The 13,413-nt window shown below is 46.2% G+C and overlaps 1 protein-coding gene across 2 annotated transcripts in view; it reads left to right on the top strand.

The window, feature by feature from the left end:
- LOC138808475 (citron Rho-interacting kinase) overlaps positions 1 to 13,413 on the top strand; it is a 168,209-nt gene that overhangs the window by 70,104 nt on the left and 84,692 nt on the right. For both annotated transcript variants that reach the window (XM_069994746.1, XM_069994747.1), the window contains exons 10-12: positions 9,084 to 9,189; positions 10,148 to 10,291; positions 11,712 to 11,831. In XM_069994746.1, the coding sequence (XP_069850847.1) occupies positions 9,084 to 9,189; positions 10,148 to 10,291; positions 11,712 to 11,831 (370 nt within the window). The remainder of the gene's footprint in view (positions 1 to 9,083; positions 9,190 to 10,147; positions 10,292 to 11,711; positions 11,832 to 13,413) is intronic.

Consider the following 13,413-nt stretch of genomic DNA (forward strand, 5'->3'; position numbering starts at 1 on the left):
AGCCCTTTCGCTGACCCTTCTAGGCAAGGAAACAGGGTCATCCTCAACTCCCCCTGCTCCCCTGCATCCCATCATTAGGCAAGACCTCTTGGTTGTATCTCTGATGGCACTTGCGTTCGTGCCCACTGTTTTGTCCTCACTGTCACCCATAATGGACTTTGGCTTGGATTGTTGCAGTCGCCTCCTAAGTCCTCTGCCTCTGGTTTTCCTGGCTGTAATCCATTCTCCACAGAGGGTGGACGTCTTCCAAAGCAAGGGTTGGATGATGTAATCGTCCTGCTGAGGCCTTCAGCAGCGTCCTAGTGTGCACAGAATTAATGACCTCTTTCGAACTTGACATTCAAGCCCTATACGCCAGACCCCTCTCCAGCCTTTTCACTTGTACTCAACTTCTTGTCCCTTGTGTCTGGCCAAATTGCCCAAGGTTCATTGAGGACAAGACCATGTCTTTCTTCTTTTGCTGCCAATAGGGCTTTGCCCTGGTAGGTCTAACATCTGTCAAATTGAATTAGACTACAGTGGCTAGGGATTATGGCAATCCCCTCTGCACAACTTAGATACAGTTAATAATGAATGGGGGCCATCATCTGCTGAGAACTTCTGGTGTATGTGTAGATCTGGTTGTTCAGGCCTTCACACGCATTGCCCAGTCAAGTCCTTACTGTCTCAATGTAGTCCTCTGAGGTGGTTAGTAGTGTCCTCATTTCGCAGATGAGAACACTGAGACTCGAGGACTTGGGCCGATAATCTCATTGCCCAGAGAACTCTGTACCTCTTACCTTTCCTCTAAATTGTCATGATTTTGCTGGGTTGTGCAGAATCAATACCCTTGTTTACTAATGAAAGTGAAAGAGGCCATTTCTCCAGAGAAGTCAGTCCCTATTTATCCCAAGTGTTTAGCAAGCATTCTCTTTTCATCCAGCAACACTCATCATTTTATGATCACGAAGCTTGGTTACCTCTGAAGTTCACACAGCTTGCATATGCCAAAGGATGGCCTACATTTTTAACTTCTAGATTTAGGGCTAATAAAAGTGTCCTGTACTTTTTTGCTGGGGGGAGGTATTGGTAAGGGTGGGGAAGGGGTGGGGGAGACAAGATGCAGCCCTCTGATGGCAAAGTTCAGGAGTTGGGATCACATAGGCCTGGGTTCCCATCTGGGTGTCATCTTGCCAGTTGTATGGATGAGGTATTTCACTTTAAGCTTCAAGTCCCTCATCTGTGATGGGGGAATGGAATAGTGCCTACATGATCGGTTTCCCACGGAGACATGTGGAGCACTTAGCTTAGCTCTTGTAGCAGAGCAGGTGTTCATGTTGCTTATTGTTATTCAGGTGTGAGGATGGGGCTGGGGGTGCTTTCAGCTTTCCTTTCTTTCTCTTTTTCTACTTGGTAAAGACATCTCACTGGTTTCTGCTCATTGAGAGAATCTGGCTCCACACGGGGTGCCTGACAGATGTCCTAATATCTTCATCCAGTGTTTTACTGTGAATGGAGTCTGCAGCGCATTGGTTAGATCTGCCTTTTCCAGAAAATACTCTGGAGGCTTCTGGCAGGATCCAGGTCTGGTGGCAACTCTTGCAGTGCCCAGCATAGATGCTACACGCTTCCAGCCTCCTCTGGGTGATTGAGAGCCCAGCTCTCCCTCCACTCCCTTCCCCCCGTGAGAGAGTATGCATGTCATTGTGACGTTGCTTCCCAGAACTATGTATGTCTTCTGCAGTTGAAGGGGTGCCAGCATTGCAACATGACTCAATTGGGATTCCTCTCTCCTGTGACCTTTAACCTCCAGCTACTTGGGCCATCGCAGGCTGGTACATCACTCATTCACTCACTTCACTTGGTCACTCATTCAACATAGCCATTGTTCTAGGGCCTGTCTCCGAACAGGAAATGAGGTCCTTGACCTCAAGAAGGTCAGTGTCTTGGGGTGGAGTGGGGGGTGGGGTGAAGGGCCAAAACACACTATACATGATATGGATTCAGATGGTGACCAGACTGAAGAAATCAGAACTGCCCTGGACCCTGTGTCTGGTGGCCACTTAGGTGCCCAGGGAGGACCTTCCTGAACAGAGCCCTGGGTATTTGTTTAGGAGGATAGGGTTACTTTCTAAGGTGACATAGCTGAGTGCCTAACAGGTGGCATGTAAGTCCACCCCCAGCACCTAAAAGGGGCTAAGTGCCATTGTAGAAGTCATGACAGACAAAAATCCCTGCCTCTGTGGAGCTTCCATCCTGATGGAGCAGCTGTACCTTCATTCATTTGTTCAGTCTGATAGCCTGCTGGGTGCCTAGAACTCTCTAGGCAACTGAGAATATACATGAACACTGAGGCAAAAAAAAAAAAAATCTCTGCCTGCCTAGAGTGTGTTCTCCCAAGATGACAATATGGAGCTGTTCTCAAAGACAGCTGGAAAGGGTAGTCCAGGAAGAGGGAAAAGGGCAAAGGCCTGGACGCCAGGACTGATCTGTTGTGCCCAGTCAAGAGAAGCCCATTTGAGCAGCTGCAGCTTTTAGAATCCATGGGGGATGCAGTCCAAGGTGAGGTCAGCAGAGCTGGACTTGGCTTGCATTACACCGAGCAGGACCCCAGGGGAGGATTTTGAGGGAGTACATAGATGATTATGTTACCCTTTTAAAGAGGGTCCCTCTGACCATTGCTGGAAGGTGGGTTTATAATAAGATGAACAGGACAGGAGTTAGATCTAAGGAGCTAAGTGAGTTTGTTTGCAGGTATCTAAGCAAGAGGTGGAAATTTGTCCATGAAATTAGCAATGGCTTAAAATCTGGGAGTTGTATTAAAGAACGAATGGATATATTTTTATTAATAGTGTGATTTTTGATAAATGATCTTTGAGGGACATATTAATCATTCTAAAGCAAATGCCCAAATGTGTCTGGAGACATGCTACTGCTGGTCGTGTGTGTCAGTGTATGAGTATGCAGTTTGTGTATATATAGCATTGTGTGTGTGGTGTGTGTGGTGTGTGTGTGTGTGTGTGTGTGTGTGTTATGGGTGTGGCCCCACAACTAGACAGAGTGAAACTCGGTAGGAGATCAGCACTTTTGATACATATTTCCAAGTGCTCACAATGCTGAGTATTTTATAATGGATTTATAAAGTGAGTTCACAGATTTCAGAATGCACAATCTTAAAAGCCAGTGAGCGTATTTTTAGAAGCAGAATGCTGATGGTACCCTCCCCAACCCATCTACCACATTGCATTTTTGTGGCTGTCTGTATTTTTAGTGCCATTGGCCACAATTGAGGTGAGACCTTCAGCTGAGCTGATTTTGATTTTTCTCACATTAGCATCTTAGCATCCTCTCTTGGCTATCTCAAAAATGTCTGTGGCTTGCGATCTGTGATTCGGTGGCATATTAAACAGGCATAGGGCTCTTTTCGTAGGGGAATGGACATATGATCCTAATCATTAGGGTGGACATTAGATCTTAGCCTGTGTTCCTGTTAGGATGGGAGTCCACACTATATTCTCTTTTGATAGGAAGTATTCTGGTAATAGCTTTTATCCAGGGATTTTCTTGAGTAATACAGATTATTTATAGGCCTATTTTATATTTATAAAACTGCATTTTATCTTTTTTTATCCTTCTAAATGTAGAGGTTTCATGTAAAGCAATTTTTAAGTCCTGTCTAATACACTGGAAGCAAACATTTTCTTTCTGTCGCCCTGATACTGCCTTCCCTTGTCCTCTGTGTCCTGACCATCACCTCTCTTAGCACTCCTCAGGACTTCTCTGTTCACAAGGCAGATGTGTTTATCAGGAAGAGATGTTGATTTCAGAGTAATTTTTTTTTCTTTTCTTCTAGAAAATAGAAGCTGGAAAGAAAGAGGGAAAACCCAAACTTGGCTTTGGCGCTGGGAGAGACAGCACTGCTGTGTGTGGGCGGGTGGCTGCATGCACCCGCTGCTCAGAAGTGTCGCTCCTCTCCATGGGGATAGCTGGCTGTGCATCCGAGATGTGGCCAGGAGGAGTAGGCAAGCAATGTGTGGGCAGGCTGCATGTTCTTTTATTAGCATCCCCATTGTACTGCGTCTCATCTAGCTGGGAGCCTTCATCGTCAGGGGCTTCCAGCAATCTATCCTGTTTCCTGTTTAATTGTCCCCCTCTGAGCCACCCTTAGAAGGAGGGAGAGTTGCTTCTGTATGTGGGTTGAATTCTTTTCTGGGGGTGGTGGTGGGCTGATCTGGCTTGTGGCTGTTCTTGGTTCCCCAGGTTGTCCCAAGATTCAGGTTTAGCATCCAGTGCAACCAGTCACCTCACATGACCCAGTCTCCATTTCCTCCATGACTTCCCCCTCTCTACCTTGCAGCCATCTGCAGTATTTCTCATGGGTTTGTCCAGGTCTGTTCAGACAAGAAGTAGCAGAGTTGAGAGCTGAGCTGTCCATACTTTGAACCTCCAGCTCTACTGGCCTGCACGTGCAGGCAAATCATCTTGAGCTGTAGAGGGGGTTAGCTCTTCCTTAGCCCTAGTTCCAGGAGGGACAGTAATCCTCTGCTCATCAGATGGCAGGAGATTCATTGAGGTCATATGTAAAGTGTAATCACAGCCAGGAACCACTTGATAGATGGCCACTATTGATTATGAGGGTAGTGACATTCATTTTCTCTCCTGGATTGTTCCTTTCTGGGGCCTAGGTTTCATGGCTTCCTTTACTTTGCAGCCTTTCTAGCAGGGCTTCTTGACACTATTGACATTTTGGGCTGGCTGGTTCTCATTATGGGATTGGTTCTTACAGACCAGCATTTCTGGCTTCTACCCCCCCTGGATGGTAATAACATTCTGACCATAAGCTGTTGAAATTAAAACAGACAAAAAAAAAAACCCCAACACTGTAGATATTGCCAAATGGCTAGGATACTTGTGGGCACATGCACATGCGCAAAATCGCCCTTAGTTGAGGACCAGACATTTACTTGTACCTTGTCTTGAAATTTATAACCCGTAAGGATTTGCATTAAAATGGGGCCCCCGCAAAGCACCTATACCAAATAGTCTGGTCAGAATTCCACATAGAATCATCTTTTAGAGACAGTCAGTTTTTTTGAATCCTGAGCATGAACACTCTCTTTTTAATTTTTTTTTTTAAGTGCTTGAATTCAGGACCTAGTAGCTGACCATTAGCTTTTTTTTTTTTTTCTTCCCCCTCAAGACTGGTGGTCTATCATATGAGCCATAGCTCCACTTCCAGTTTTTTTTTGCTGGTTCATTGGAGGTAAGTCCTGCTTGGGTTGGCTTCGAACCTTGATCTTCAGATCTCAGCCTCCTGAGTAGCTAGGATGATAAGTGAGAGCCACTGGTGTCTGATTGCAGTGTCTCTAATTAGCACTGGTTAGAATCACTGGTTGCTTAATAAGCACAGTGAAGTCTAGGCCATTCTGTCTGTCTCAGACTTAATTAATCTAATTGGACCCTGCATGTAGTGTTTGTTAAACCTCCACCAGCTTGGGATGATGCTGTGATGCAGCCACTAGGCTGAGGACAGGGAGCTGTGGTGACCTTTCCCCTCCATCCCCCAGCCTGGCCCTCCAGTCCCATTAATGTTTTTGTGGTTGTTACTCTGCTCTTTGTTTAGACTCATCATCCTTACTGAAGCTTTTTTTTTTAAATGTGATTTTTAAAAAGTTATTCGTAAAAGATGTTTTCTTTAGCATATTTATTCTGAAGAGCTCTTAATTGCTGTACTTAGAACTACTAAGCAGTGGACCTATGTCGAGCAGCAAAATCACAGAATGAGGGGGGAGTTGATGAGAAGGATTGTTGCACTGTCTTTGAGTGCTGGCTGGGCATCTCCTGGATTCTGGGTCCCATTAATGAGTGACCTAGAAGCACACGTGTGTGTGTGTGTGTGTGTGTGTGTGTGTGTGTGTGTGTGTGTGTGTGTGTGTGTGTGTGTGTGTGTGTGTGTGTGTGTGTGTGTGTGTGTGTGTGTGTGTGTGTGTGTGTGTGTGTGTGTGTGTGTGTGTGTGTGTGTGTGTGTTTGAATAAGCTATCCGCTTGCTACAAAAAGCAATGCACTGTTCAACATGAAGCACAAGGGAGCTGGTGCTCCACATGTCATTAAGTTTTACAAACCACACCCCATCTTACCATCATAAGCTCCTCTAAAAGGACCGGTTCTGTGCTAATGCACAAGGAGTCACGGCCCGTATGGTCTTCTGTCACATGTAGCTTCGTGACATGTGGATGACCCTTGGTAACTAAGAAACCAGGAATCCTTTCTTCCCCATTTGGGTGTGTTGGGTCTTGCTCTCTAGGTCACCCACCAAAATACGATCAGGAAATACTAAAGGAGACTCAAGGCCCTTACCATGTCATCCATTTCATCTCAAATGAAAAGAAAGTGTTGTGTTGTATGCATGGGTTTGGGCTAGATAATAGGCTTGTGAGGGGTGTTCAAATCTCTAGCCCAATGTGAGATTTTTAGAAAAGATTTGTTTCTGGATTGCCTTCCCTGTTGCCCATTTCTGTGAATAACCACCATTTGTCTTAATGTGAATAATAGCACAGATCACATTTAGGTGCCGCCCCCCCCCCCCGCCCCCCCAGCTGAGTTACCATTTCAAGTGATTGTTAAAGGCCTAGGAATCAGATGCTATTTACGTAATTGCAGGAGTAGCAATAATAGAGACGCCAATGATACCAATCATGATTAACATTCATCTGATCTCCATATCGTGTCACACACTATGCTGAGGGGCTGTACATGGCCCATCTAATCTAATGGTCACAAGGATTCTGAGGCAGATGAGACTGATCTCCATTTTACAGCCGAGGAGACTGAGGCTCAGAAAGGTTCACACAGCTCTTGGAGGAGTGGGCTTCGACTTTGAACAGAGTAGCACAAGTCTGTGTATGGTCGCTTGGCTGCCCTACGATGTGAGCACAGAGAGCTGTCACTGGGCTACAGCAAGCCCGCACTACCACCCCAACCCTTGCCATTGGAGCTGGGAGTGGTGGGCAGAGAGGTGTTTTGCATGGCTGTAGGAAATTGACCTCTTTCAGGCAGGAAGTCATTTAGGGCAGCAGAAAGCAGAACTTCCACCTGCTGGTAAGTCCCACACTGCTTGCTTATTGATAACCAGCTCCACAGTCCTGTAACCAAGGCAACACATACTGAATCATGGGGCAGTCTTGGGCTCTGCCATGTCTTATGAGTAAGAACCTTGGCCAGTTGTTTGTCTGGCCGTGTCTGCCCTTCATCTGTCCCAGTGTTTATACCCAGGAAACCAGCCACTGAGGGACATGGCCTTGAGTGGGAGCTTTCTCCTCTACCCATAGTTCTAGGATGAGGTATGTATGTCAGTCACTCTGTATGGGTAAGGATCCTACCCTTCTTGTTCACTCCCCGGACAGCCTGTTAAATTTTTGTGATATTTCCTCGGAGTTACGTTCATTCAGTCTCATTCTCTCGGCTCCTATGGAGAACAACCAAAACTGTTTATCACCTCAATGGGCCTGTTTCCTCAGCTTGTAACTTGTGTCTGCCTCAGAGAGTTGTAGGGAAAGAAGAGTTAAGACTTGTCCAGCATTCCAACAGAACCAGCTGTGTGATCAGAGCTCAGTCACCATATGAGTTCCCTGTTGATGCTGTAACAAATCAGCATAAGAGAACACCCCAGAGTATGGTCTTGCAGTTCTGGGCATCAGGAGTCTGAGGTCGGTTTTGCTGGGCTGAGATTCATATAGCTGAGGCTGCCCTCTTACCAGAGGCTCCAGGGGAGAACCAATCTTCTTGTCTTTCCCAGCTTCCAGAGTCTGTCTGCATCGGTTGGTTCTTTTAATCTTCTTCCATCTTCTAAGCCAGCACTGACCCCAGGTCATCTCTCCTTCCTGCCTTACCTTCTGTCTTTTAAGAATCTCGGTGATCACACTGGACCCATTCAGATAACCCAGGATGATCGCTTCAGTAAGATCCTCAACTCTGTGGTCTGCTTTCCAAGTGTGGTGACTTATTCATTGTGGTAGAGAGGAGAACTTAGACATTTTTGGGAATGAGTTTGGCTAGTCATCGTAAGCATTAGCCATTTGTTTTATTTATTTATTATTATTATTTTCCATTGTGGGGCTTGAATTCAAGGCAGCACTGTACCACTTGAGCCACAGTACCACTTCTGGCCTTTTCTGTTTATGTGGTGCTGGGGAATAGAACCCAGGGCCTCATGCATGTGAGGTCAACACTCTACCACTGAGCCACCTTCCCAAACCTGGGATATTTTATTTTATTTATTTTTAAATAAAATGAAACAGATTCCAACTCACTAGCTTGGGGAAGGAATAAATGATATTTCGATCTGTGTTAGCCCTGATCATCGTGTTAGCCCTGTCCTGACTTGGGCCTTTTAAAAGTATCTGTTAGCTCTCTTATTCTCCTCTTCCTGACCCTTCTTCGGGAACATTGTATGGCCAACACCTTCTCAGCCTTCATGTCTCAGGTCAAATGTCACCTCCTCTGAGAAGCTCTCCCTGATCACCTTTGCTTAAACATGGGACTCTCCCAACCCCATTTATTCCTTCATAGCCTCCCTATCCATTATCCTGCTTCTTCTTTCACTGAAGTCTTTCTCATCTGTAACTTTTTTTGTTTATGAATCTGCCTGGTGCAGTCTGTCTGCCTTCTGTAGAACGTCAGCACCAGGAGGGTGGGGACCCTGTGTGTCTTGTTCAGTGCTGGTTGGAAGTGCATCGAATGGTTTCTGGAACTGAGTGGGTGCACAGTAGGTAGCGGTTGAGTGGGTCAGTGAGTGGAACCCTGCCAGGCATGGTCCTGTTGAGTTAATGCTCAACTTTGCCTGGTGGTAGATTTTTTTCTTGTTGTCCCACCTTGCAGATGTGGAAACCAAGGCTGAGTCCTTGTCCCAATGATGACAATGATGACTGAATTTGCATTGTGCCCACCGGCTCCCTGAGTCCTCTGAAGCTGCTTGGGATCCATGGTGCCGGTAGCTGCAGCGTGCTGGCAGGCTCACCATTCTGCTGCAGTTTTCTGACCGCAGCTCCTGGGCCTCGCCTAGACTGCCACTTGACATTAGTTCCTCCCTCCCCCCCGCCCCCAGGTCTGTTGTGTCGGGTCTGGACTCCCCTGCCAAGACTAGCTCCATGGAAAAGAAACTCCTCATCAAAAGCAAAGAGCTTCAAGACTCTCAGGACAAGTGTCACAAGGTATTTATCTCTGCAGTCGGCCTCCCTCCTCCTCGGTCCAGGATCTTCCCGTCAATATATGCCAAGGGATCTGCCTGGGGCCGCTGCTGGCGCTGAGCCTCCTGATCCAGGCGGTGCGCACTCGCTCTCTCTCTCTCTCGCCGAAGTCGCTCCTCCAGCAACTCAGAGGGAGATGAATTCGGGGCCTTGACGTTGCCATAAATCCTTTTAAGTCTTAACCAGAGGAGGCCCTGGATTTAAAACGGCCCCCCTGTTTCTCAGCATGACCCAGCCCCATGTCTGCTTCTTCCGGCAGGTGGCGCGGGTCCTCACCTGTGGCTGAGTTGCAGCCCATCTGCTTTGAGTGATGAGAAGTCTCTCTTCCTAGTCTTTTAAAACTCCTGCTTGTATCACTGCGGCCACTGTGTTTGATTATGCTCAACGTCTCTTAACGCTCACTGTTCCTGCCCAGAGGCAACTCCCTGGAAAACTTTATTAAAAGTCACTGCTTGTCCGGGACTACTAAGCGTACAGACGAATAATTGTCTCCTTGCCCTGTCCTGGATTTTGTCCTCTAGATCTTTGCAAGGAGAGATGGGGGGGATCAAGATGGATTTGGGATAAAAATTAAAGTGACATCTACAAAAAAACACAAAAAACAAAAGCAAAAACAAACCAAATTAAAAAAAAAAGGCAAAACAGGTGAAAAATGATGATGGTGGCTTCCTTGCTAACTGGGTTAGAGAAGTGACCAAGTGTGAAGCGGGACTTGGATGAGAGGAGTGACCTAGCATTTGGTGACTGTCCCTACGAAGAACTGTGTGCTCCTGGGCGAAGAAACAATGGTATTTCCATCCCAACTCCTGGCGAATTTGCAGTAGCCCAGACCACCACATGGTCTCAGGGGCTGCTTGAGATTTTAATTACTCCTAACTAACCTCTGGGAACCCTTTTTAACCTGTCCATGTGTCTATTTCAGATGGAGCAGGAAATGACCCGGTTACATCGGAGAGTATCAGAGGTGGAGGCTGTGCTTAGTCAGAAGGAGGTGGAGCTGAAGGCCTCTGAGACTCAGAGATCCCTCCTGGAGCAGGACCTTGCTACCTACATCACAGAATGCAGTGTGAGCCTCCCCCAAAGCCCCCTTCCCTTGGAGGTGGCACTTCCTGTTGTGTGTGTCTCATCCTGTTTCATGAATGAAGCCTTCATGAGGCACATCACAGCCAATACAGAGAGAGAGAGATACAGAGACAGAGATAGAGACACAGAGACAGAAAGACCGAAAGAGACAGAAAGACAGAGAGAAAGACGGAGAGGCAGAAAGAGACAAAGAGCAGACAGAGACAGAGAAAGAGAGGAGAATCACAATAGCAAGATCTGTGGTTTCTATGAGAACCCTGAAGAATGAGGCTAGACTCAGCCCAGAGTACTGCCAGACTGCTCATGGAGCACTGGAGATGGGAGTAAGCCATCATGGCTCCAGGTTGCAAAAGGTCCTGACATCTCCCGTCCTCAATCTCTCTAGACTTAAGCACCATGTCCACCAAGACAATTCAGCCTTAGCAACAAAACTCCCAACCTAGTATAAGAACACATAATGTAAATTTGTCTGAAATCAATTTTTTTCATTCCCTACAACCAGTGTAGTGACAAGAACAACTCAGGCTTGAAACCCAAGGCCCTCTTGTCATTATTTACCATGTGACTTTCATTTATTTATTTTTTTTTCTTTCCTTCACAAGAGTAGACTGTCTTCTCCATTGTCTCGTGAGATTTTTCATTCAGGTGTTTTTTTTTTAATGTGCCCAATTAAACCGTCTTAAGAAGTTGAATCACACATTTATGAAGGTTTTTTTTTTTTTTTTTTCTTTTTTCCTTTTCTCTCCTCAAGGGAGAGAGAAATCTATAGAACTGGGCTGATTAAGAATAACTGCTATGTTTCCATTCCAGACTTGGCTGCCTTTCAGTGGTGGGTGAAGTTATTCAGCTGTGTTTTTCAGATACATATTTCAGTGCCATTGAAGCACTTGAGGGAAGCTTATGGAGAATAGGTGTCCAGGAAACACAAGGCAGGAGATAAGAGATAGCCCACTTGGCTCTTTTATGTAGCACCTATCTAGAAGATGAAGTTGTTGGCTACTTTGAAAGGAGGACATATCTTTGAGAGTCCTTAAATTATTGATCTTCCAGGGAAGGCCAGATAGTGATCCTGATGGAGATTCTAAATGGCTAATGGATCTTAATGACTTTTTTGGTCCTAATCATACAAGTAAGTATCATGGAGGACAGGGAGATGGTGGATGGATGACTCGTCAGGCCGGCTCCATAAGGTCACAAAAAGCTTGTGATGACGTTTGCTTGCACCAAAGGGGTTTTACAGGATGAAAATTGGAAATCGGCAACCAGCTGGAAGTTGTCAACTTCGGTCTGTCACCTGAAACCATCCTGGTGTCTGCGAAGAAGCGTGCAGCTCTCTTAATGAATCTTTTCAACCAGAGCAGGATTCACGGTGCATCCCTATTAAATGCATTTGCTTTCTACAGAGCTTAAAGCGAAGTTTGGAGCAAGCACGGATGGAGGTGTCCCAGGAGGATGACAAAGCCCTGCAGCTCCTCCATGACATCAGAGAGCAGAGCCGGAAGCTCCAGGAGATCAAAGAGCAGGTATGACAGCATGTCCCAATCAGAGCAGCCAGGCAGCCAGCTCAGACCTCTCATTTCAGGCCTGGTTGGGAGAGAGAAGGGTAAGGGTAAGGAAGACAGGGACTGAGGAGGGGAAGCAAAAAAGCTATGTTGGTCATTTGGCAACTTTAGATTTCCATCATTTATCTACATCATACAGAGATTGTCTGTCTCGGCTCCTTTTGAAATCCACATCCCTGTAATATCTTCTGTTTGTTAGCGACGGCATTGATTGAGACTGAGGACAGGCGGCTCCTTCCTCCTATAATCCCAGCTTTATGGGAGGTAGAGATTGGGATGATTGTAGTTCAAGGTCAGCCTGGGGATAAAAGCTCATGAGATACTCCCTGTCTCTCCCCCTCCCCCAACCCCCAATCTCAACCAATAGCTGAACATGGTGGTGCTTACTTGTCATCTCAGCTACATGGCAGAGCTGGACAAGATTGTGATTTTTTAGACCAACCTAGGAAATGAAAGTTCACAAGACCATTCCAACAGAAAAGCTAGGCATGCTGGTAACACATCTGTCATCACACCTGTGGCAGGAAGCATAAACAGGAGGATTGCTGTCCAGCCTGACTCAGGCAGAAGATTGGAACCTCTCTTAAAACTATTAGAACACAAAAGGGTTGGAGGTATGGCTTAAGTAGTAGAGAGCCTGTCTAGCAAGCATCAAGCCATGAGTTCAAACCCCAGAGCAACAACAAAGTCAATTTAGAGAGCAAGGGTGGGAAGGCTTCAGCCTGTGGGACAGATCTGGCTTACCACCTGTTTTCTGTGGCTTGTAAGAATGCCTCAAAAAAATCTTTTTAATGGCTGCAGAAAATCAAGAGGAAAATGCTATTTTGTGATGCGAAAATTATATAAAATTCCAATTTTAGTTTGCATAGGTAATGGTCTCTCGGAGTGCAGCCATGTTTATTTATTACTGTATTTTTCATGGCCCCTTTCCCATTATGGAAGCACAAGGGGACGCTTGTCACTGAGCAGGTATGGCCTGCAGAGCTGAGACTGCTTACTTTCTGGCTTTTTATAGAAAAAGGTTGTCAAGCCCTGCTTTAGATTGGCACACAAAAATTAAGTATTCTAATTCTTCAGATGCAGTTTTATAATGTTGAGAGAGGGGCTGGGAAGGTGGCTCAGTGGTAGAGCGCTTGCCTTGCATGCATGGGTCCCTGGGTTCCATTCCTCAGTACCGCATAAGCAGAAAAAGCTGGAAGTGGTGCTGTAGCTCAAATGGTAGAGCATTAGCCATGAACTGAAGAGCTGAGGGACAGTGCCCAGGCCCAGAGTTCAGGGCCCATGACCAACTGAAAAAAAAAATGTTGAGAGAGTCCAGGCTCATTCGTAGCATTATGTCTATGAAGAAATACCCCAGAGCTGGGCAACAGTGGCTCATGCCTGTAATCCTAGCTACTCAGGAAGGTAAGACTGAGTGAGGATCATTGTTCAAAGCCAGCCCATGCAGGAAAGTCCATGAGACTCATCTCCAATTAACTACCAAAAAGCTGGAAGTGTCACTGTGGCTCAAAGTGTTTAGAGCACTGGTCGCAAGCACAAAAGC

This window comes from Dipodomys merriami, unplaced genomic scaffold (assembly GCF_024711535.1).
Source record: "Dipodomys merriami isolate MVZ:Mamm:240054 unplaced genomic scaffold, mDipMer1.0.p SCAF_45, whole genome shotgun sequence".
NCBI classification, from domain to species: Eukaryota; Metazoa; Chordata; class Mammalia; order Rodentia; family Heteromyidae; genus Dipodomys; species Dipodomys merriami.